Source organism: Archocentrus centrarchus, chromosome 7 (genome assembly GCF_007364275.1).
Source record: "Archocentrus centrarchus isolate MPI-CPG fArcCen1 chromosome 7, fArcCen1, whole genome shotgun sequence".
Lineage (NCBI taxonomy): Eukaryota > Metazoa > Chordata > Actinopteri > Cichliformes > Cichlidae > Archocentrus > Archocentrus centrarchus.
This window is the reverse complement of record NC_044352.1, coordinates 28,250,405-28,276,435: the sequence shown is the minus strand read 5'-3', so window position 1 is coordinate 28,276,435 and position 26,031 is coordinate 28,250,405. Positions and strand designations below refer to the sequence as shown.

The 26,031-nt window shown below is 42.0% G+C and overlaps 2 protein-coding genes across 2 annotated transcripts; one reads left to right on the top strand and one right to left on the bottom strand.

Moving 5' to 3' along the window:
* Window positions 1-568: 568 nt before the first annotated feature.
* Window positions 569-7,569, bottom strand: otud3 (OTU deubiquitinase 3). Its single transcript, XM_030733857.1, has 8 exons — window positions 7,442-7,569; window positions 4,542-4,844; window positions 3,650-3,798; window positions 3,195-3,307; window positions 2,960-3,082; window positions 2,678-2,810; window positions 2,189-2,376; window positions 569-1,927 (listed from the first exon to the last, which is right to left on the bottom strand). The coding sequence occupies exons 2-8, from the start codon at window positions 4,745-4,747 to the stop codon at window positions 1,763-1,765; spliced, it is 1,077 nt and encodes a 358-aa protein (XP_030589717.1). The 5' UTR covers window positions 4,748-4,844; window positions 7,442-7,569; the 3' UTR covers window positions 569-1,762.
* Window positions 7,570-10,458: 2,889 nt separating this feature from the next.
* On the top strand, window positions 10,459-25,095 carry tmem240a (transmembrane protein 240a). Its single transcript, XM_030734378.1, has 4 exons — window positions 10,459-10,687; window positions 11,076-11,182; window positions 14,577-14,785; window positions 24,124-25,095. Exons 1-4 carry the CDS (start codon window positions 10,631-10,633, stop codon window positions 24,276-24,278), a joined length of 528 nt encoding a protein of 175 aa, XP_030590238.1. The 5' UTR covers window positions 10,459-10,630; the 3' UTR covers window positions 24,279-25,095.
* Window positions 25,096-26,031: the final 936 nt, after the last annotated feature.

Genomic DNA, 26,031 nt, shown 5'->3' with positions numbered 1-26,031 from the left:
ATCCCAGCTGCCATAGGGCAAGAGGCAGGGCACACCCTGTACAGGTCACCAGCCTGCCGCTAACACAGACAACTCACACCTACGGGCAACTTAGAATCACCAATTAACTTAACCCCACTAACTGCATGTCTTTGGACTGTGGGAGGAAACCACGCAGACACGGGGAGAACATGCAAAGAAAGAGAGGCTCGGGTCAAGGTGGATTCAAACCCAGAACTTCTAGCTGTTCTTCTGTGAGGCAGCAGTACTAACCACCATGCTGCCTCTTTCTTCATTGCTTTAATGCGCAGCAGCCTTGGTTTGTAATCTTTTATGGTGGCCGTACAGCATGTTCAGCTAAGGGGCCATTTTGTCTGAATACTTTATTTTCATGCAAATTCAGGCCAGTTTGTCCATAGTAACATTTCACCATGTGTATGTCCTCTCTATTAGACTGGTTTATTGGCAATAGTTTTACTGATTGCAAGATAATTTATTACATCTAAATACACAAAAAATCAGTGGTGAAGCTATTTTTGTTGGCAAAGTAAATTACAGTATTATGCATTAGTTTGTGGGATCAGTGATATGGGATGGAAAAATGTCAATAAATAGACTCAAATACAGGATTTCTGTTTGCTTTATATATCAAGAAGCTACAGTACTGGTTTACAAATTTGTCTAACAAGCAAAAGATCCCCAGTGTGATTCCAGGAGGAGACACAATTCCCTTTGGGGTTGCTTCAGGAGGGGCATCAGGTGTAAAAACTCTGCAAACTTAAACATGTGGAGCAAGGGCTCAGGAGGTAGAACAGGTTGTCTACCGATCGGAGCGTCAGTGATTCAATCCCCGGCTACTCCATTCTGTGTGCTGAGGTATCCTTGGGCAAGATGCTGAACCTCACGTTTCGCCCAACTTGAAGCTTGAAGTAAAAAATGCTTTGACTGCTCAGAGTAGAAAAGTGCCATATAAGTACCAATCCAGTTTCTACCTCTTGTGAATAAAGGGGCAGCTGAAAGTAGAGCTCAAAGAGAAGCTTCAGCATTGTTCCTTTATGTCTGTTAAAGTTACCTAATTTCCTTCAGTGCCAGAAAACAATATAAAAAAGGGGAAGAAATTCACTAATATCTTCAAACATCACCTGAAGGGACTGTCAAACTTACTTAACTCACGAACCTCTAATTTGAAAAGCCTCCTTTATAATATGTCACCCTGGATAGCATGTAATGCACTACTGGGTTCACACATAAAAAAAGGTAAATTATGATTTATTTATTGCCACATTCCTTACACAGTGTGTATAACAATCATTTTGTCTGCCCCTCTACTTCATTCTTTGAACACAGACAGAACGAACATCAGAAGAAACTCAATCTGTGGCAAATCAAAAAGCCTGGCTGTGCAAGATTGTCTGCATGGTTGTCATGAAAAGCCTGATGTCCAGCATAGAAAGGAGCTAGATAGCGTAGTAGGTAGACCACATCTGAGGAGTTTCTACATACACCAACACCAGGAATGCATGGAACTGAATTTAAAAAAAAAAAAAAAAAAAAAATCCAACAGAAACACTGATAGTCATGCTCTTTCACTCGCCTTTGACACCATTCACCCATCTCACACGCACCAGTTCACAGGCACCGTTAAACTGTTTGCAAAGATACTAGAAGGTTCTCCTTAGGAAAAGTCATCCGATGTGACTGAAATTGGACTGTGTGCAAAATTCTGTGGACAGCCACCAGTAGCTAGAATAGCAGTAGGTTTTTATTTTGGCCATGCTCCAGTCTATATACTGAGTGTGTTGAGAGCTGGTACTAAAGTAACAGCATCTGGCAGGTTCTGGTTCTGATCCTGGCTTCCTTTACTCTGGAGGACCTTCTGTCGATGCCTCTCCTCCTGACGCTTCTTTTTCTCAAGCCGCTGCTGCTCTTTTCTCTGCTTGTTGGATACCTGGGGGAGGGGCGACCAGGGGGGAAAAAAAAAATATAAAAATCACTTTCTCATCCAGTAAAACTGCTCTAGATACAAAACATGACCACCACTGCAAAAGTTAGCATCCTAATGGACTAGCAGCCTGTATACCGAATGCATGAACACGATGAATCTATTTTAAAAACAAAGTGAATTATAAAATATCAATTTGGTTAGACAGGCTCTGAAATAATCCAAATCATTAGATTAACTCCCGAAAGTGAAACTTGTGTCAGTGACCTTGGATTTTTGAACATTGCTGCCCTCTGCTGCCTGCTTGTGGCCACTGCCATGTGCGGCTGCAGCTCTGCAGGTTGAGCAGGCTCCCGAGGCACACTGGCCCTGGCAAGACTGGCCCAGCGCAGAGCCGACGAGCCACTCAGCATTGATTGTCGCCGCACTCAGCTGGAGTAAGTTCTCCTCATCACCTGAGGCAGAACACACACACACACACACACACACACACACACACACACACACACACACACACACAGAGACACACAGAGACACACACACACACACACACACACACACACACACACACACACACACACACACACACACACACACACACAGAGACACAGAGACAAAATCAGATACGTCTGTTAATGTCATACAAACAATCTCAGTTAAATGCTGGGGTGATTATGTGATCAACATTTATTTCTCTTTTGCCCTGACAGAAGTCTATTTCTTCCAGCAGCTAATAAGTCAAATGTAACTTCTAACCCTGGATCCCTCGATTCTTGATGGAGCTCAGGATCACGTCATCCTCCTCTGATACTGTAGGAGAAGGCTTTTTCTGCCTGTCTCTCTGACCGTCCCCAAACTCGCGCTGCTGGCCATGTGAATTCTGCAGACTCTGAGAACAATAGTGGCAAAAACCCCCCCCCAAAAACATTAGAAACACGGTAGTAGAGGATGCCTCAGTGGGTGCAGTCTTGACGTATAAAAGAGGTATGTAGATGAGACACAGCTGTTCCTAAATACAGGTCTACTAGAACGCCATACTTCTATGCGGAGCTGAGCAGGACTCTCGGAGTTGTCTCCAATCCGTCTCACACTGTCATAATGGTCTCCATAGCGGTAGGCAATGTGTAGCTCTCTGCACACCTGCTTCTCTGAACCGTTGATCTGCAACAAAAACACAACATATAAACTGCAAAGTGCGCCACAGGGGCGTCATATAACAAATAATATTAGCAGATAAGATCATGTGACGTAATTTGAAAGCTTCTGCTCTTACCTCCCACAGCGGAGTGTTGAGCTGATGGATGACCACTTTCACCTGTTGACTGCGAGCAAATGCCACAATCGCATCGTTGCCAGCAAAAGTACCAGGCTGAGAAAGATTGGCCACTGCATGAAAGGAAACAAAAGTTACTGGCACAACTGTTCTCTTGAAATTCCAATGTACTACTCACAAAGCTGGTTTGTTAAAACACTAATACTGTCCTATAGTGTTCACATTTTTCCCCACATTTCTAAACTATGTCTGTTACTCAGTTGCAAGCAGAAGCAGTAACCACCAGGAGTCACTGCTCAGTTGCTGGTCAAAATGTCATCCCACAAACTCAGCTGTTTGTCCATGTAGGTAAAATCATAGATTGTGAATTGTGAATGAGGTATCAATAAATCTATCTAATCACAGTATTTTCTTTGTGTATTTAGTCAGTGTTACCCTCTGGGTCTTTTTCTTACAGTGCTGTGCAAAAGGGACATCGTCCTCGACGAAAGGTTCAAAGTCTTGTCGATGGGATGTCATATATTCGATGGTCTCCTGGCGAAGACGCAGGTGGCCCCGGGAGTGACCCTCTAACTGGTCACCTAGAGCTCTGAACAAGCAATTCCTAAAAGGACAAAAGGAAATGAAACATTACTGCCAACGGTTAAATAACGTAACGTGTAAAGGATAAACACATGGCATTTTCAGGACTGAAAAACACATTTAAGCTCTGTTAAAAACTGCACCCATATCAATTTTACAAATCACTCCAAGTGCCCCATCTTGTTACAAGGGTCACCTCACCACATGGGATTTATGGTTGGTCAAGTTATAGCATATAAATTATGTTTTTACCTACACTTTGATACCAGCCTCATCTTCTAGACACAATTCTTTCTGCATCAAAGCAGCTTTTAATACAGCAATAAGCTAAAGTGGCTTACTGAATCAAAAGTGGTGTTCAGATGTTCTATATTTTAAACATTGTCACATCAATCAAATAACTTTAGGTCCTAAAGGGGTTTTTCCAGAATACTTGAAATTCCAGAGAAGTATTCAAAGCATCCACTGATCCACAGACAGCAGCACAAGATAAACCATGAACTAGTAAGAGTGTGTTGTAAGTAAGTGTGATATATTGGGGAATTCAATCAACTTAAATAATGTGCTGTTAAAGTCTTCGTGCCAGATACAACAGAGCACCTTATTCCAAGAATTCATGCCTGCATGGAAAACACATTAGGCAATAGTGGTGATCATGATGTACTGAATTAGTATACACTAAGATATAAGGACATGGGCTGCAGAATCAGATTATGCTACAAGGCAACATAGAGGAAGAAGAGGTCTATTTTTTTTGTCTCTTACCCATCTCCAGGGACTTCTCTCAGCTTGAGCCCCAGTGCCTGGAGCTGATTGGAGAAACTGACAAACTCCGCACCTTCATCGTCATCCTGAGGGCGGTTCTTGCGGTCTTTCGCGATGGCCCGGCGTGCTGCCCTTTCATCCCTCTTGCGCTCCAGTTCACTCTTTTTATTGCTCCGCACAGATTTATGTGTCTGTTTCCTTGACATGTTGGCTGCAATCGTGTCTGCAGGCCTACAACACCACAGTGCGTCTTCCTATGGTAGTGAGCTGGCACTTCATGAAACACTACCAGACGTCTGTAACCTTTTCAAAATTAGAGAGAATTAGTGGTTTGGAGATGACAGGACAAGGAAAGACAATATCTACATACTGTAGAGTTCAACCAGACAGTATGCCAGCATATTAGGATCAAATAATATGCAACACGTGATAACGTTCAAGTTACTGTTGCACATCGTCATTAATGATTCCATCCTACAGGTCAAACGTCTGGTGTCCTGGAGCAGCCACAATAACCTGGTGCTGAACGCCCAGAAGACAGTGGAGATTATAGTGGACTTTAGGAAACACACAGCCCCTCTACCCTCCATCATCCTGACTGGCACCCCCATCACCACAGTGGACTCATTTCGCTTCCTGGGAACTACCATCACCCAGGACCTCAAGTGGGAGCCCACCATCACCTCTGTCATCAAAAAGGCCCAGCAGAGGATGTACTTCCTGTGGGAGTTGAAGAAATTCAACTTGCCAGTAAGGACCATTGTGCAGTTCTATACTGCCATCATTGAGTCCATCCTCACCTCCTCCATCACTGTGTGGTATGCTGGAGCCACCACTAGGGACAAACAGAGACTACAGCGCGTTGTGCACTCTGCTGAGAAGGTGATTGGCTGCAACCTCCCATCTCTCCAGGACCTGTACACCTCCAGGACACTGGGGTGTGCAGGTCAGATCACAGCCGACCACTCTCACCCTGGGCACAGACTTTTTGACCCTCTCCCCTCAGGCAGGAGGCTACGGTCCATACGGACCAGAACCTACCGCCATAAGTCAGTCAGTCAGTCAGTCAGAATATTTTATTGATCCCAAAGGGAAATTACTATTGTTACAGCTGCAACCGTTTCATTTAAACGAGTAAACCTAAAACACAATAACATACACTAAAGGCATAAAAGTATAAAGACTAAAGAGATACTAAAGAGATTAAAGAGAACAGTTTCTTCCCCTCTGCTGTTGGACTCATGAACAATAACCCTAAGACTGTTACCACCACCCTCCACAAACGCTGATGACCCTATGTTTATCCATCTGTCTGTTTGCACTGATCACTGCACTGTCATGTACATATTCCTGGACTATAGTTTGCATTCTTTTATCTTTACAGTCACTTTATTATCTCACTTTAGCATTCATCTGGTTTCTGCTTTGCAATAAACGATTATGACTTGTCATAATTATTCTCTGCACTGTATATTTTGTAACATTGTGTTATAGTTATAGTTTTCTAATATCTCTGTATATTTGTAATTTGTATATTTGTAATATTTTGTTATAGTTTTTATACTTATTTGTTTTTATGTAAGCACAAAGTACCGCAGCAATTTCCTAATGCTGTGAACCTGTTCAACCATATGGCAATAAAACCTTCTGATTCTGATGTGGTTTTCCTGTTTACCCACAATATCAGAGGTGTGATAGTTTTGATCCAACTTTACAAAGTCAAAATATCCTGACTGAACAAGAGTTTTTTTCTCTTAAATTTGTGAATTTTGTCTTGTCTTTGCCACTTTGTATTTAGAGAATTTCTTTGTTTTGTTTTTTTCCTTTTTGTAAATTTACAACTTTAAACTTTAAGTATTAACACCCATATCCCAGTGCCATTTTTTACAATTAGCTTTATTTTTTAACACAGCCTGACGTCTCTCAAGCAGCTTTCTTGTCTTTTCTTTAAGTAGTCTTCAGGAATAGTTCTCCAGGCTTCTTGAAGGACATTCATGTTTGGGATCATTGTCAATCAGATGTTTTCCAGATGGTATTGCATGGTGGATCAACAGCACTTTTCTGCATTTGGCAAACCTTCAGAAAGCCTGGAGAACCACTGCTAAAGACCACTTTAAAAGAATCAGAAGAAAGTCTCACTGCTTGGAAGCAAAACACAAAGAAATGAGGGGAGGCTCCAGACGTTTTCACAATACTGTGAACTTCACTTCAAAATAAGCAAACACAATTTTTCAAACTGTTTCATATATATATATATATATATATATATATATATATATATATATATATATATATATATATATATATATATATATGCACGCACACACATACATACATTTGTGAATACAATTTCTTAGCATGTGTAACCTTTTATGACTTCATTGTCTCAATTCTGCTTTTTTCTTGAAAATTTACAACTTCAATTTTGAAATTTTCTGATTTCTTTTTTTTTTTTTTTTTGGAGAAACCCTACTTTGTTTTTGGTTTTCATTTAATTTTTTATGTATTCATTTTTATGTATTTTTCCTTAACATGGAGCATACGCCGCGGAGCATTTCAGAGAGAAACGCTCGACAGTGTCGCGCTGATTTTTTTTTTTTTTTTTTTCCTTTTTAGATCCTTTGTTCGTACCGAAGCTAAATGGCTTCATTTCGCCTTGTTATCGATGTGGCTAATTAAACAACAGTGTGGAAGTTAACTAATAAACACACAGAAACTTATATGGACAAGAAGTTACTTGTTATCTAACAGCTCAAACAGAGCGCTGTTAGCTAGCATTAACGGCTAACAGCAGAGTACCCAGCAGCTGGATGGGTTACATAACAAACCATCTCCTCTCTCTGTATCACTGCAGCGTGACACACCGAGTAACTTAACGCAGTCTGCGTATTGATACTTACCTCTAAGAAACTCTGGTCGACTCTGGTCTCTATTTGTTTTGTATAGTCTGGCTCAGAAAAGGAAAGTTGTGATTGTCCGTTTTGTTTACAACCCAGGTTCCGTGTACGTATATCAGTGTACGTCAAAACGTACGGAAGGAGAAATGGGCCAAAGCGCAAAGGCGATGAAAAAGGCTCACCGTAGCGTCAGATTGGGTTAATTTACACAACCCAAACAAACGAAAAGAAGGGTAACTTCAGAGCACGACTCCAGTATCTATCTATCTATCTATCTATCTATCTATCTATCTATCTATCTATCTATCTATCTATCTATCTATCTATCTATGCATACTCCGGAAAATCCCTACCTTCTGCCCTCTTTAAGTCTTCTAAGGATACTCACAGCTGACGCCTTCTGATGAGTCCACGCAGCTGGCGAATATAAGGCGGAGGAGGAGTGGGCCGAAAAGTAATAAACAGGATTTTTGCTATGTTAAAAAAAAAAAAAAAAAAAAAAGCCCCAAGACATAAAACTGCATCAGGAACAATAAAGAAGTGGAAGCATTAAAACTAGAAGAAGAAGAAACAGCTTTTATTGTCCCACAGAGGGGAAATTTGGGTGTAACAGCAGCCGCAGTTATTATAAATATGAATATAATAATTTACACTATTAAGAAAAGAATATATATATATGTATATAAAAACAACAACAAGATTAACCTTAATAATAATAATAACAATAATACTACTAATAATATTATATACAATTATATACAACTAGAGGAAGAAAAAACAAAACATAAAGGGCCCATACGTCTGCGGAGAGGGAACGCTGTGTGGTTTATCATAGGTAGGTGTTGGCATTGTGTGAACAGATGTAATGGCCTGCAGGCTGTGCGTGTGCAGAAATCAGCCTCAGATACCTGAGTGGAACAGAAGAGCCGCCAGTCACGTGTGATTAAGGGACAACAAATCTGCACTGTGTGTGTGTGTGTGTGTGTGTGTGTGTGTGTGTGTGTGTGTGTGTGTGTGTGTGTGTGTGTGTGTGTGTGTGTGTGTGTAAGTAAGACACATCATACGCTTATAAGAGCTTCTATTTTTGATGTGATATTAAAACGTCATGTCAAAGAAAGTCCATTTTCAGCTGACTTCACAATTTTATATTTATGACCGATGTTCTTCTTTTAGAGAGCATACCATCTTTGTCAGCTTCACTGGCTTGCTCAAAGGCTTTTTGACATGGCATAAGGTTTTTTATATGGATACCATCTGCAGACTACAGTTATGACCCAGAGGCCACCACTTCTTCTTCTTCATCTTTTCTGTAGTTGGTTGAACTTGAACTTAATCACAACAGCATCCACTGCTACAAAGAGGGAGTGTCATCATTATCATTATTATTATTATTATTATTATTGTGTCCTTTTGGGGGGGGGGGCAAGGTGCATCTAATTGAATATTGATTTACTTGCCTGAGAACTGATTGGGTGGCCACTTAAATATCTGTCAGATATGGTAAAATTGCATTCAGCTCAGCCTTGATCTGCACTCATAATCGTGACCATTCAGGCTTCAAGTCTTTTTTTTAACCATTAAATGTTTGCATTACCCCCATTCTACCCCCTGTAGATTTTAATTAGAGTCTGCTACACCAGTGCCCAGCTTGGCTGCAGTTTCTTCATGGGGGAGAGGTTGAAATAAGGTAACACTGGCAGGAGTGTGCCTGTGGGTGAAGACAGCAGATGTTTTCAAAGTCTGCTGTTGTCACCAGAGATGAAGAGTACTAGGACAGTGGGTGTTGATTATTTTCTTACAGTATCTTTATTCTAGATTTTAGTTCAGCATGCATAGAAATATAGCAGTTCACTGTAACACTATTTTACTTGGGATGGCTGCTGTCCGTGGTGCTGAAACAACCACTGTTCACTGGAGTGATTGCTTGATTTTTTTGACACACTTCTCTGTCAGCTTGCTGTTTCTGTGCTAATTAGGTTGGCCATAGAGACTATTCAGGAAAGTAAAAGAAAGTTATATTCCTAAACAAGTTTTAATCTTAGACTCCTTTTAGACATAAAATAGGCAGGATGTTGTGAGCAGAAATAGCGCAGAGTCAGAAACAGAAGAGCAGCAGTGTCTGGAGAAGTAGAACACAAGGCAGCGTTTGCGCGCGCGCGCGCGCGTGTGTGTGTGTGTGTGTGTGTGTGTGTGTGTGTGTGTGTGTGAATGTGTAGGTACTGTGGGATAAAAGGGGTGAAGCCGCTGGAGGTTAAATCATCACGACGAGTGCCATTCTTGAAGCCAGCCCCGGTGCCTCTGCCGGTATTCTGTAAATAACAAGCCTATAGGCCTTTGCCTTGCAGTTCTTCCCTCTCACACCGCCCACTATACACACTCTCTCTCGTGCGCGCACAAACGCGCGAACGCGAAAGCGTGCGTGCGCGCATGCACTAGAGGTGGGAGTGGATGCTCGTGTAGCTGCTGGAAGCCAGGATGGGATAATCCTGGCTCCGGGCGTTGATGCAGCTGCCGTTGCTGGATACGGAGTGGACTCAGGGCGCAGGGTGGGTCTAGTTCCCGACTGGAGCTATATGGACCCGATGTCGACGTTATCAAGCTTTCCGAGAGCGACTAGGGCGATGGCCGTGAGAGGAGTTGGTGCAGCTCTTTGAAACGTCCAGGCAAAAGAAATCGACCGTCTTCTCCCATGGAGGACAGGATTCACCGGCATTAGTCTGAAGCGCAGAACCGGTGTGGAATAACTTAGAAAAGGAGGAAGAGAGGATATCGGGGCACTCCTTAGCGGATATATAGGGAACCCTTTGTTCGTTTTCTTTATGGTTTCTTTAAACTGGGATAAAGATAGAGACGCAAGTGAAAGAACGGATCACTTTTGCATCGGTAATTAGGAGAAGACTGCCTCCTTGGATCGAGCGGCAGCCGCATCCGACCTACCGTGGGGGTGGGGGGGTGGGGGGGATCAGGATACTTGGATGGAGAGGGCGCAGTGAAGGCTGAGAGAGCGGCTTGCCGTGTGTAGGAGGGGACGGAGGGAGACCGGGCAGTTTGAAGGGACGGGGAGCCAGGAGCGGCGCGGCGGCTCCATGAGCGGCTCCTGCCGGGACAGAGCGCCCAGAGCCCAGCCGGAGCGTCTCCACCGCCGCGGGTAGAACCCCGGGCAACAGGACGGCGGCCAGTTTGGAAGTTTTGATGCATATGATCACAACCACCATGATTTTTATGATTCTTGGTGCTTCAGTTGTAATGGTAAGACACCTTCACCTCCCTCAGCCACGATCTAATGTTCTCACTGGAGCTGAGAGCCTCCCTATTTGACAAAAAATGGCTCATAAATGTAGGCCTATCACATTTTCAAGAAACTACAGCAGGCCTATCACTGACACGAGGAAGTAGGTTAGCCTACCTATAATTACCTGCCGTCATAAATAAATAATCTAAGTCCGTTTGAGGCAAGAGTCCCCGTCTTAGAATCGGGAGGACCTGACAAGACTATTCTCAGTCATGCCTCTGTGGTCTTTATAGCCTGTTATTATTTATCCTAATAGCACCTAATGAACAGAATTATTCGCTGTCTGTGGTAATAGCCTAGCCTATTGCTTGACATGTCCCAGCTGACTGGCATGGTTCTTTGCAGGCGATAGCCTGTTTAATGGACATGAACGCACTACTGGATCGCTTTCACAACTACATCTTACCGCATCTACGAGGGGAGGACCGCGTCTGTCATTGCAACTGTGGAAGGTAAATGCCATCATCCACCACAATATTTGGGCTAAACATGGTGTGTGTGTGTGTGTGTATCTGTGTGTGAGTGTGTGTGTGTTCTCTTCTTTATTCGTCCATTCTTAATTGCTGAAGAGGCCTCGGAAGATTTCAGGCGGTGAAGCCCAACCTGTCCGTGCGCTTACGGGCTACATAGCGACTGTCAAAGCCTTTATTATTCGCTCGATCTCACGTTTGAACGCCGTGTGCTTTTTTACCACCGGCTGCGAGGATTTCTGCTTTGCTCCATATACGAAGGTGTGTGTCGGAGCCATAAATAGGTAATGAACTACAAGCGACGTGAGGCCGTTCAAAAACAATCCGAGCATCAAGTGCGATGTGCAGGCCTACACGGTGTCGGCGAGAAAATAACCTGCTGGGCCAATTATGAAATTAAGTGCCGAAGTGAAGCGGTTATGGCTTAGGAAGTGCCGTAGGGCTGAGGGAGCTGGCTGCTCATCAGCCTACCTGTTTGCTGTCACAGTCAGAGCGGGGTTTGAAGTGTGGAAAAACAACAGCATGACACTCATTAATATATTAATTCGGATTTAATGAGCATTACTGCGCGTTTTCCATCATCATTAAGCATTTAATATAGCACAAGCTAGATATATGGATGAGCCGTGGCACGAGTGGGCCTCTGTTCTTTTTTTTTTTTTTTTTCTGCTCTAAACTCCACAGTGCCTGAGGGTATGGCAACAATATTGGAGCAGGATTTAAAGTAAGACTCCTATTTTTCAAACGGGTGCACACCTATAATGTCCTCATGTTGGATCCTGATTGGACCGTGCTCTGCAGACAAGCAGCCACGAGAACACATGTAAGCTTTAGGAGGAGAGTTTTCACTATTCATGTTGGTGCAAGCTGAACAGATGCACATCCAAAGGAAACAGCAGCCTATAGTGTGCATACTGCAGTGAGGGGGCTGATGTGTTAGCAGTTCATTAGCAGCATTAAGAGGGCAGTCCCACTGTGTGTTTAATTTTTTTTTTTTTTTTTGCCTGTAAATCCAGAATGGATCATCATCAATCACAGGCAATTAGATTATGCTTGTCCAAGTTAAAGTTTTATAAGGCTTCTTGCACACACTAATAAATGTGAAGTGATATAGAGTAATCAGGGCAAAAAAAAAAAGAAAGAAAGAAAGAAAAAGAAAAAAAAGAAATGCATGTTTGGGGACAGCTCTGAGATGAGATGATGCATCGCTGATGGGCTTTTTTTTTTTGGAATATTTAAACAGTCATGCCATGCTTTGCTACTGCTGAGAGAAGCCAAAGTGATTTCTTTAGCACTAATACCCAAATGAAAAAAAAAAAACCTCTTTTATAATTATTTTCCCAATGCATATGGCAATGATCAAATAAACCTCCATGCCAATGAACAGTATGCACAGTGAAACCTCTGCTCCTCCTGGTAGTGTTCAGGTAACCACACAGTGTCTTTCACTGACCTGGAAATGCTCCTGAATGAGAGCCAGTCATCTGTTTTCACAAAAACAGCAGAAACGTGGGATACGTGGATGAATAGAGGCGAGTGTTGGCTTCGCCTGCCTGCCCTTCCATCCATGAGGCGTGGAGGTGTCGGGACGCCCACAGTGCTCACCTTATCAGGCTTGAGGACACAGCCGGTGTCATTTTATTTGGCAGTTCATCCTCTGTTTTGCATCCGGCTGGATGTAGTTGTAGAATCTCTGACGGGCTCAAGCCTGGCCTACAATAGCTGCATCTGTGGCAGGGAAGATGCACAAATTCTTGACCTGGTTTTTACAGCGGAAAAAAGGTGGTACACAAGAATTTGTAGGGTGCAGTTGAACAATACTTTACAGAAATATCCACAGCATAAAGCAATTATTTACTTTATTTACAAGCATTTAGGTAAAGTCTTCAGGGAAAACAAAGGACTCTGGATAGATATTTTTGGTCATCTTTAAGCATTGCTTAGCAATTTTTTTTTAGAAAATGTTTTCCTGTTAATGGACCTCAGTGGCTGCTTTGATCCCCCATGTGGTCATACCTCTTTAGTAAGATGCTTCAGGTGCTCATCTGTGAGATCTGCTTGTGTTATAAAGTGCTGTAGAGTTCCTGCAGCGCACCGTCCAGAGATTATCTGTCAGTCACACAGCGTGGGTGGAATTTATATTAATGAAGTTAAATTTTTGTAAGTGTGAATTGTTTGTTTGTCTGTAGCTGCTCATGATACAGAAAACACAATTATAACTTAACTTTTAATATATTGTCAAATTTTATTAGTACAAACCCATCAGTGTTAACTATAGCACTGTCAGGGATAGAAAAATCAAATCAAATAGTTATAATAGCCATTCAGATTTACAGAAGTGCTATTATAAATTGCTGCAGCATGTCAAGCCTCCTTCAGTCCAAGCCCGCTATCAAAGTAATGTCCCAAAGAGTGTGAGTGCATCTGGACTCACTTCTAGCAGGTAAATCTTTCAGCGCCTGCTGTGTTCCCTCACGGTGTTTGTCAGACAACTGCCTATGTTGTTATATTGAAAAACGCCTTCATTCCCTCCCAGGAGGCCAGGTAATACCTGTATAGTAAGGCCTTCACATCAAGTGGATCTATTTTACAGTGGAGGGGAGGCAATGCGATGGTCAGAGCTAGTTACTTGCTACAGTAGTTGATGTGCAGAGCTTTATGGCTGTTCTTTTATTCTTTATTCAGATCCCCACTGTTAGCACTATATTTATACGGCAACATATGCAATCTTCTCTATCTAGCAGTCTGCATATTATGAGTGTAACTTGTTCATGAGTTCACCTGTGAGATGTGAACACCTGTTTAGTAGCAATTGGGCACCCTGTGAACATGTGGTAAAAAAATAAAATTGCCTTCTCATTAAGTCCTTTCTTGCTTCTCTTATTTGGAGTATATTAAAGAGACTTTCTAATAGGAACTTGTTTGGCTTTGAAATACAGTTTTAATTCCAAAGTAATGTGTTAAAAAAAAAAAGATGAAATAATTGATGTTTACAAGATCACTCCAGAACTTGTCCTATTTGCTCAGAAAGGCTTTTATTGAGCTAGTAGAATATGGGAGTAAATGCCTTGCTAAGAGGCACTTCAGCTGCAGTCACAGAGGGAGGTAGAAAACCTTCTCTTTTCCGGCCTTGAGCTGTTTTTGCAGATTCAAAATTACAACTCAGCCATGAACTTTTCTGCCTAAAGTGCAGCCTGGAGATACCCATGGGCTCCCCAAGAAGGCTTCTGGGGTTAACAGCAAAGTGTGGATTTGTGCAATCTTATCATAATTTAGAAATCTCCAGACATCCTCCAAGTTAGAAGGGTTATATAAGATGCAAACACAGAGCATATTTAACTCTTCCATCACTTTGCCCTGTCTGTCCTCACCGCAGGCATCACGTCCACTATGTAATCCCATACGATGGGGACCATTCCTTGGTGGACTCTTCAGAGAACTACTTTGTGAGTGACAGTGTGACCAAGCAGGAGATGGACTTAATGCTGGGACTGCTACTGGGCTTCTGCATCAGCTGGCTGCTGTTGTGGCTGGATGGAGTCCTACACTGTGCCATCAGGGCCTGGAGGGCGAGCCGCTACTATGGTAAGCTGGACACTGTCTGCTGTTTATCTGCTGAACGTATATACAAGTTCAGCAATACGTTAATATCATGGAAGTTTTATTCATTTTAGTTGTATACCCTGAGGCATAAATGCTTGAACGACAGGACGAAAACACACTTTGCAGAGGAAGTGTATTATTTTTTAGCTATTAGCAAATGGTATTAGTATTAGCAAAATACTTGAATGCAGAAATATCTATTTGTATAACTATCCACCATGTAGCTGCATCTCTAAGTGCTTGCCAGGTTAACACAGCAGTTGGTAGAGCTCTGGAAAATGACCTCTTCCCCATTGCTTGGCCCATTTTTGGCTCTTCTTGACAGTTTTTTTTTCTCAGTCACAGCGAAATCTTCCAACTGTGATGATTCAGACGTAGGCATATCAGACGCATCAGCTGAGGTGAAACTAAATTTAAACATCTGCCTTCTTATTTGGACAGTTTACATATCTCACACCTTATTTCTCTAATAATACTTAATTTGTTTGCAGGAAACAGCAGCAGTCATATGCTCATGTAATGGCGCCGTCATTAAGTGTAATTTCTATGCTCAGAATATATTCAGCTCATTGCTTAATAGGACAACATAAAATCACTCTTTAATGTTGTCTTTCCCAAACTGCTGACTCATATTAAACTCCCTGCAGGTATGACATTTTTAAACACATTAGTGTAATCACTTGTGTATACTGCTGTGCACTGTTACTTTATTCAGTTTCAGCGTCCAAGCCTGAATATTGTGTTAGCATTTAAAGCAAACTATCTTGGATTCAGGTTTAAACACTTAGGCTCAGTTTCCCTGTTAAGGATTAAGCCTAATTCTAGACTAAAACTTTTTTGTTTTGTTTTTTTTGCATTGGAAAATTTGTGTCCTTTTAGTCTAGAGCCAGGCTTAAACCCATGTCTGTGAAACTGGCTTTTAGTGTTTAAAACCTGCTCCAACAGAGTAGCTCTGTTTACCGTCTGTGATGAGTTAGAACTTTAATTATCCCATTGGGGACACTATAAGAGCAAAATAGCTAAGCAAGTGAAACAGAATATTAATGGGATTTTAAATATGTAACAGAGATGATGCAACCTCCAATTAAAACCTCCATTCGGTTGAACATGACTGGGACGACTAAACAAAACAGCTTTGCTGGGTCCAAGTTAGCCAATGAACAATTATGTTTATGACATTCGTGGCTAGATAACTTCCTTGTTTGAAAGTTTAGCTAAGCATAAGTATAGACTAATTATAAATAATGAACTTAAAGCAATCTATGCAAAAACAAAATTGTGTTGAAAAAGCAGAGCGGTGCTAAAGATAAAGGTGAGTGTTCAGAGAGGATCTAAAAGAAGCCTAGAAGAATACCATTGATTTTTTTCTGAGGAAAGAGTCTCTCAAAAGATTCCGATCTCAAAAGGTATTTCCAAGCAGCAATCATGTAGTTAACCAATCACATGCAATCACTTATGCGATTACCAGGTAGCCTCTAAAGGGAGACAAGGATTTAAGTAATATGGTAGATTTTTTCTGATTGGCCTGGGAGCAGCCCTGTGAAATAATTGTGATGTTTCTTCTGCAATGACTGCAGACCTGGAGAAATGTGACCTTTATGGAGGCTGCAAAAGAGAGAAAAAAAATCTCATCTTAATAAAGCGCCCTTCTTAAATAAATCATGATTCTGCCACTTAAACTTTTACTGACCGGCTTGTTATAAACTATCATTTATAGTATTGACTGGAGATTTATGTATTAAGAGGATCATAGGATGCATCTATAATAAAACACTAACAGGCTTTACAGTTTGTGCGAGAGACATAAAATGGAGTCTTGGGATTATGCACCCCAAAGCCCGCATCTAAACAGAGAATAATCACGGACCCAGGATAGAACCCTGAAGATCTCCAGAAATGAGTTTTGCCATTAAAGACACTTTTATCTCCTTGTGCATTTGCATCACATCACTGGTGCTAAAACTTTTCAAAGAACTGATTTAAATGCTTCAGTCAAAAAGACTCAGGTGTAATAAAACAACTTAAAATGTACTGACTTTACAGAATTTGTGCTGGTGGAGTAGTATTCAGACACTTCAGTAGGCAGGAAATGGCTTTAGCATTTAACTCACAATAGAACTACAATTAGACTTAAATATCAAAGATTTGAATACAATTCCATAGCACAGATATGTATGTTTATAAAGCTGCATGAGGCATCGCTGCTTCAAAAGTGAAGTCAAATTATTTCTGAAATAAGCATCAATTTTATTTATATAGCGCCAAATCACAACAGTTGCCTCAAGGTGAGCGTCTGCGCTGTAGTAACCAGGGACGTGGTGTTGACGCCCCACTTAACAGGATTTAATGGAGGTTGATGTTAGCAGCACAGAAATATTTAGACTTCACTTTTAGGAAGCTCTTGTGACCTCAATAGTGGTATTTATTTTATCATGTAAGTTTAAGTCAACTGAATAAATGTTTTCTAATAAATAAAAAAAAATCATAAGACCTACACGATAGAATCTTTTGCATGCCATTTTCATACTAGAATAGCAGCCATCATTATCCCTCCACATTTTTCCTGCTGTGACGTGTCAAAATAGCTTCACTGGTGTTTGAAGGTGTTTCCAATAATATGTTGATTAGACCTCTTCTTCAGCTGAAGGTGGGTGGAGCTGTGGTAGGATTTACGTGAGGTCACCAGAATAAATGAACTAAAAAGAATGGCTGCGCTCCATTTGGCTGTGACGCTTATTAAGCAGCGGCAAGGTCGGGAAACCTTTTTACATGGAGAGCAGGCGTGATATGAGGTGGCCGCTTCAATGTTAAATCAATATCAGTCAGTTAAACTAATCTTTTCAGAGGCAGCACCTTTTCCACATCAGCCCCCCCCCAAAAAAAGCAATGTCTTTTTTTTGTCTTTATTTGTCTGTTTATTGAGATGCTGTTTATATATGTGGTAACGTTTTCCCAGGACACATGAACACATGAACCAGTTTTCCCAGGACACATGAACCAGTCAATTCAAGTTAATGTAAAGTTCAATTAATTCTGCATGTCTAATAGAGGTGGAGTGGACACCACAGAGTGTCAGGACTTGAATTACATACATCCTCTAATAAAGTCCCTCTAGAAGCAAGTTTTGCCACTTGGCAGCCACCCTGAAATGCCTGTAGGCAGTTATTTGAAGCAATATCTAAATAAGCCTTAATTACAATTGTCACCAAGACATAAAAACTGCATGTAGAGAGTCACCAGTCAAATCTGATAAAAATGCTTAAAATATTTCCCGACTTTGCTCCACAGTAAGGTTTTAAAGTGGTCTTTCCCCTCGGAAATTATACTTCTCCCATTCTTATTCTTCTCTGGTTCTACAGATCTTTGCATGAAGTGCAAACTGAGTATAGGAGTTTAATACAGGAGTGCATGGGAGCATCAAGGCAGTAAACGATAAAAGAAAAAAAACTGTCAGTTCGTGTTACACTGAATAAATGAGTACATGCTGGAAGCTAGCTGTTTAATGAGAAAATCTGACCAAACAATTTTTTTTTGGTTTGGCTTTGGTGTGATCATCAGTGTGATACATAGTGATGGGTGACGAATCAAAGAAAAAGCCTGAATCCTTGGGCCCTACAGTGAAGGGATCCAGTGGCTCTGTTATATGCGATGGGGTGAGGTAGGGTGGGGGTGCTATGTTGCTGCCATGGTCAAGGTCCATTTGTTCACTTAGCAGGAAGGGTCACTGCGAATCAATTCAACGTTAAACTGGGTGATCACCTTTATCCCACACTTGTTTCCTCTAAGATGACGATCCACAGGGCAGGAGACGTCACTGACTTGCTTCACAAGTATAAAAACAACTCTTTAGGTCAGTTATTCCTTGAATTTGTTACCCTTGTGTATGAGAATGCACAAACGGCAGTCACTAAAACTGGTTCAAACCAGGCTGCAAAACAGAGATTGAGATGACTTCACACCCACCATCTGCTGTGCTGTAGTGAATGCTACATTCTCACATACCGTGTGTTTAAATCCAACTGAGTGTGATAGCTGCCTCTTTATTTCCTGTCGGCACGCGCTCCCTGAAATATCTGTCTCATTTCTCTCCCCGTCTCCTCCTGACAGATGAAGGATGCATGTTACTTTAGCAAAAGAAAGCAAATGCAGCAGATTTAATGAGACAGAACATGTGCTGTACAGTTCGCCCCAGCACCGTTTGGCCTTCTGCAGACACGAGCAAAGAAAGAAAAAGCTTTCCATGGTGCTAAAGTTAAGCAGCTATTAGACACACGGGTGAAATCATGACATGACAGCATGAAGTCCATCACAGCTCGGCTCTCTGCTAAAGACACGTCAGTGACCGTCAAAACACACGACTCATCCGCGTGCACTGGGGAGATGCTCGCTGATGAGCTGAGTATTAGCATTCTGGATTACAGTGTTATAGTTTCTCATGGTCACAGCAGGTTCTCGGGCTTTTCCCACCCCACCAGCTAAGTTTGGAGATGATGAACATTGAAGCAAGGAAGAGAGGGCAACATTTGTCTCTCTGCTGTACAGTGCACAGACAGTTGGGGCAGGCCTGCGAAGAGGAGGTGGCCTGGATCTCCAGTTTTAAGGATAAAGTAGGTGATGTGTGACCTGGATACTGGGACTGCCGTGGAAAAGCTCCTCAGGCAGGGATGGGGAAACTGTCAAGCAATGATCAAAGAGTGACAGTGATTTTAAAGTGCACTAATATGCAGTTTTAGGATGGAGGTTTCACTGTTAGTTTCAGCTATAATAAACAACATGCTTGGATAGTAAAAGCTATGATGTTTGCGGGTTGCTGCTGCTGCTTTGCACAGAGCTGTGGAGGGTTTTCCAGAAGCAAGTGAGACAATGCTGTTTTCTGCAGTGCATTAGTACAACAGCGCAAAAATACATCATCATAAAAAACACCCAGAGAAAGGGGAACATCCATATTCATTAGCAGCACTTATAGGGGGGGTAGTTTTCTTCTTCTTTTTTTTTTTTTTTTTTTTTTTGCACTTGGGGGGAATACCCCTCATTTCTCTGTATGTGCTGGTGCTTGGTCAGACTCCCCGAGATGAGGAGTGAAGGTGAGGCTGACGGAGCAGGGAAGACAGCGTGTGTTTGTGTGTGTGATGGTGGGGAGCAGGATGGAGATGCTGTCACATCCCCACCCCCACTTATACACACACTCACACACACAAAAACACACACACAGACACATACTCTCTCTCCTCCAGAGCTAAAAATAGAACGAGTGAGAGAGCAGCTGGAATAGCAAGTGAGAAACACACACACACACACACACACACACACACACACACACACACACACACACACACACACACACACACACAGGGCATTGAGATGCACGCTGTTCCCTTTTTTCTCCTCCTAATTCCTTCCCTAGCTCCTCCCTCTCCCCCTCTTCTTCACTTATTAAATCTGCTCCTGTCCATTTCCTTCCAATGCTTCCTGCTGCAAACACATTTTTCTATTATAGCTGCTTTACTGTGACTATCAAACACCGGAGGCTCTCCTCCGAAGACACGGAGGGAAAGAAACGAAAACACAAGAACAATCTCACAAATTAAGAAAATGATGAGTTAGCACGCAACGTAAACCCCCACACCTCGCTTCCCCTTGCTCTAAAACAGCGTAACAATTGTATCTGTGCCTCGCGTTTCCTGCCCTGCATTATCATTCCTCCCGACTCCATCTCCATCCTTTTATTCAAATGAGAGAAACCTGCCTTGGTTGCCCCTTTTCCTTTGGATACCCTTCAGAGCAGTCCTTGTGGACAGCATACCCATTCACAGCTATAAATAACTCTCCCTCTCTTTCTCTCTCTCTCTTCCTCACCTCCTCTCATCCACAGAACCCCCTCCATGCCTAACTTCACCACCACCCCCTCTTGTCTTGCTCATCCTCTAGCAGGGCCATTTGCTATACTGGGTTTGCTGTCTGGGGCTCTCCCCTCCTCTCTCTGCTGTCTCTGTGGACCTCGCGCCGCCTCGCCGGCTCCAGTTTATAACCTGACAAGCACAAATGTCTGCCCCGCCATTCCCCTCTTCACATTATGCACCTCACATTTGCAAAATCCCACTTTGTTTCACCACAGAGACACAGATTTCACAGCGGATCGGCCTCTCAGCTGTGTATTCTGTACGTACAGTGCGATGGCTGCCAATTGGGTAGAGGCAGAGAGATACATTGCACGATATACAAAAGAATGAAAAAATAAAAACGACCGTGCCGTCTTTATCTCACATGTAAAATCCATTTTACTGAATGGCAGTGATGCCAGGACACAGTCAGGCATGCAAAGCACAGTCAAAGCAAAAATGTGAAAGATCAAGGGCAACGCCGTGGTGCACTTGAAGAGATTGACGCCATTTACAGTTCGCATGCAATATTTCAAAGTTGCTGTCTTTTATCCTGTCTCGATTACTCCACTGTGAAGAGCTTGTCTCTACTCCATCTGTGGTGGAGCTGGGGATCAAAATTCAACATTATTACGCACGATTCAAAGACATAAACAGACTTCATTTTATGTTCTTTTTTGATGTTTTATGTGTAAATAAATGGGCCATATAAATAAAATTTCCTTTCCATTTGTAACTCATTTTTATACCAGGAGCAGCAAAAGCAGCAATTCATCTGATTCTGTGTTTTGTTTTTGTTACATTCAGCTCGCCCATCTTTGAAAATCTTACACGCTGTATGTATGTTTACCCTTTTTATGTCTGACCATCAACGCACACGCTCGACACTTATCTCTGAATTGTGTTGCAAAGCAGAAGAGTAGTATGTGGGCCAACATGGTTCTCATCATCTCGTCTGTGACTCCAAGAATGAAAACGGAAAGTAGTGAAGGACAGAGAAGGACAAACAAGCAAAAGGCAGTTTTGCTTTTAAAGCCAATGTCAGTCAGACCAGAAATTATAGTTTTTTTTTCTTATTTTCTAATATGCTTTTATTTTTGTATCATTTTGAGGTTTTTTGTTGTTGTTTGTTTGTTTTCAAATCAGCCCATTTTCACATTTCCACAGTGAGTTTGTTCATTTCAGTTTAAGGTTGATTGTTGTAAATGAATTGTTTTAGTTTGCTTTTCATTTCTTTCAGTGTTAGTTTTAGTCTTTTTTAAATTCTTATAAGAAAGAGGGTATTTGTCGGGGGCAAAGTGTAAGAGTAGCAGAACAGATATTACAAAACAAACAGCACTTTTTGGAGGCAGTTGACTCACAGTCATGTAGACATCCGAAGTCTTATTAAACAGATGCAGCCTCATCGTGCAGGTGGTATTGGCAAATTTGACCTATTCAAACCAATGACATTCATAATAAAGGCATTTTTATTTTATTTGAGTTTGTTTTGTTAGTACAGATCATTGTTTTTGTTCTCATTTTATATTTTTGCAGTTAAAAAAAAGCATGTCAGGAGGAACTGAATGACATTAACATGCTAAAGGACAGTTCACAGGTCAGAGATCAGTCCAGCTTGTGTTTCTGGTTGTTGATATGGCTTGTGTTCCTCTAACTGGATTTAGTGCCAGAAAACCAGGCTAAAGAAGGATTTTAGGATTTTACGCTACTGCGTGTCTTGATCTCATGAGTGTGTCGTCTAGCTACTCGGCTTTGGTGTCTTTGAAAGCCTGCATTCAGCTGCTTATAGCTGCACAACTGCATGCGTGAGACGCTGTTGCTTAATAATATAAACCACATACTTACATCACCATACTTTGTGTTCACATCATTGCAGAGGTATTTTCTTTGGTGCACACATTCAACTCTGAAATGTTCTGCTTTCTAGCAGCTCAGTCTTTTGGCTCCTTTTATTCGAAATATTGACATGTTCATGTTTTGGGGAGTTTAAAAGGCTCAAACTCTGAGTTCCTTCATCACATGATCACAAATGATCTTTTTGCATTTAATTTCCCATTCCCTCATATAGTAAATGTTCTATACTTCACATATACACAAATAAACTACTAAACTAACATACAATAACTGGACACTTTGCTAGACCTTTCTAAATTTGTACTGGAACTGCTTTAATTAATGATAGCATCACACAGTTACTGCAGATCATTGATGATGATGATGTCATGTTCAGGAAAACCAGGCTTAGATGATTTGTGACGTGGTGTGTTATCCTGCTGGAAGCAGCCTTCAGAAGATGGGTACACTGTAGTCATAAAGGGGTGAGCATGGTCAGCAACAATACTCAGGCAGGCTGTGGTGTTTAAACAATGCCCAGAGTGTGCCAAAAAAAATGCCCTATACCATTACACCACCAGCAGCCTCAGCCATTGACACAAGGCAGGATGGATCCATGATTTCATGCTGTTTACATCAAATTCTGATCCTAACATCTGAATGTTGCAGCAGAAATTGAGGCTCATCAGACCAGGCAACATTTTTCCAGTATTCTGTTGTCCAATTTTGGTGAGCCTGTGTGAATTGTAGCCTCGGTTTCCTGTTCTTAGCGGACAGGAGTGGCACCTGGTGTGGTATTCTGCTGTTGCAAATCATCTGTTTCAAGGTTTGACATGTTGTGCATTCAGAGATGCTCTTCGGCGAACTTTAGCTGCTACGAGTAGTTATTTGAGTTATCTTTGCCTTCCTATTAGCGTGAAGCTGTCTGGCCATTCTCCTCTGACATCAACAAAGCATTATCTCCCAGAGAACTGCCGCTCACCGGATATTTTTTCAGACCATTCTCTGTAAACCCTAAAGATGGTTTTAGAGGAAAATCCTAGTAGTTTAGCAGTTTCTAAAATCCTTAGACCAGGCTGTTGGGCATCAATAACCATGCCACATTCAAAATCAACTTTCTTCCTCACTCTGATGCTCACTTTAAACTTAAGCAAGTAATTTGGACCATCCCTACATGCCTAAATGAAGTGAGTTGCTGCAATGTGATTGACTGATTAGATATTAACAACTGTTAACAGGGTGCCCGGGTAGCTCAATGGTGGAGCAGGCGACCACATGCATATGCCGTGTTGCGGTGCAGGCGGCGCAGGTTCAACTCCCGGCCTGTGGCTGATTTGCCTGTGTATCTTCCTCTGTCTTTCCCCTGTTTCCTGTCCCTCTACACTGCTGATAAAGACACTGTGGCCAAAAAATTGTTAACAAAAAAAAAATTAAAGACAGAGACTGGGTTAATAGGAGCCCGCAGATCTGTGGTTCAGCAGGTAAATCTGTCCCTGTGATTCCATACCTCTTACACTTTCACAATAAAACAAATTAAGGTGTGACTTCCCATAAACAATCAATGACTTACCCAGTAGCACCTAATTGCTTTTCACCTTTGTCCTCCAGATACTCCATCCTGGTCATGGCTGCCCCAGTTCTGCAACCTTCGAGACCTCCGTCGCCGAGCCCAGCTCAGACAGCTGGAAGACTCCAGCGGCAACATGGTCCACATCAAGCAGAAGCTCTACCACAACGGCCACCCAAGTCCCCGCCACCTCTGACTCTAAAAAAAACAAACAGAAAGAATAAACTAAACAACAAAAACGACAAAAAATTATATAGACACCCCTCCCCCTCCCCTAATACCCCTCTTCTCCTCCTGTCCAAAACACCTCTGCCCCTTCCCAACTGCCCCAAGGCCAACTGTTGCCTCAGAGACCCTGGAAAACTGCCCTCTCACTATTCATAACATGGCCCCACCAAATCCCAATGACAGGACTTTCTTTTGACTAAGCCCAGTCCTGTCAGCACCTAAAAACCCCCAAAATGGAGCAAGATGACGATTATTTGTTGCCACTAAAATCTTGTCTTATGTCCATGTCCACCATCGTGGGAGGAGGAAGAAAAAAAAAAACATTTTTAATGGTGTTTTTTTCTGTATAGAGACATTTTCTGTGTTCATTGTTAAACTTGGCATGCTCTTTTAGAACAGGGTAAGATGTGGGTAGTGTATGGAATGGGGTGGCAAGACAGGTGTCATGATATTTTTCTGTTTTTCTCTAATGGGTGGGACAGGGATTTTGTTGGCACAGGGTAGGGTGAGTGAGACTGGCGGGTGGGTGGGTTTTTGTGACGGTTAGAATGCTGCTTCTGTAAATAGTCATAAAAAAAGGCAAGTGGGATTTAACAGTGTTTAAATGGGGGGTGCGTGGGGGGATTTCTGTGTGAGTCGTTGATCAGTAGAAACTCTGATGATGGAACTATGGGTAAAGACTGTAGGAATGGAAAAGCGAGTCTGTTTGGAAAACTGGATGTGAAACTGTGTGATTTCTGCTAAAAACAAAACAAAACAAAAAAAAAAACAACAACAAAAACCCACACATCAATTAGCTTTGTTACTTAGTGAATTAACTGAATGTATTAATTTTTCCTGTAAATATGTGAGGGAGAGGGGAGCGAGTATGGTTGTGTTCCGGGTTCTCTTTGCTAAATTATCACTGTTTAGTAGACACGGGAGGAGAAATAAATGCCAGCCAAGATGAGTCAGTTCAACACACACACACACACATACACACACACACGCACATGCATACACACACACACACACACACACATGCACACATGCCTACCCATGTTCCCCACACTGTGGGGAGCACAGTTCAATTTTCTTTATCCAATTCCCTCTCACTTATCAGGAGCAACCAGCCTATCAGCAGAGGGAACCTTCACCCGGCCCCCCCACCCCCTCACCCTCTCTGTCCAGACATTGCTGTTGTGAGGATGAAATGTCTGTTTTATTAAAAGTGCCATTGAAGCACAACAGTGACCTCTGATGTTTGATTGTGTCATTCCAATCATATGAGCACAGATGAGAACACATTCTCATAGCGAGAGGTTATTTGAGAGCACCACCAACAGACTGATTATACAGAGAGGTCCTGCTGACAACTTCAATTTGGTGTGTTATTATTCAAATAGAAATTTCAAAAGCACTGACAAATGCCACTTCTGCCATGACTAACAATGCCAATGACGCCCGGTTGCAACTGAGAAAAGCCCTCCACCATTATCCAGTGAAGCATAATGACAGCTTCTGGAGGGAGCGAGGACATTTGAAAGAATACTTTTACTTTGGCAGGATATATATGTTACCAGATACATGTTTAAACTGACTTTAATGTCAGTCTGGCAGCCAAAAACATATTCACGAGAAGGAAGAAAATACTCACTTTGGAGACGCTGGAGTCAGTAAATTATATTTTTGTGGCAGATTATTGATTCATTTTCTTCCCATATCAGTGATTATTAGGCAAC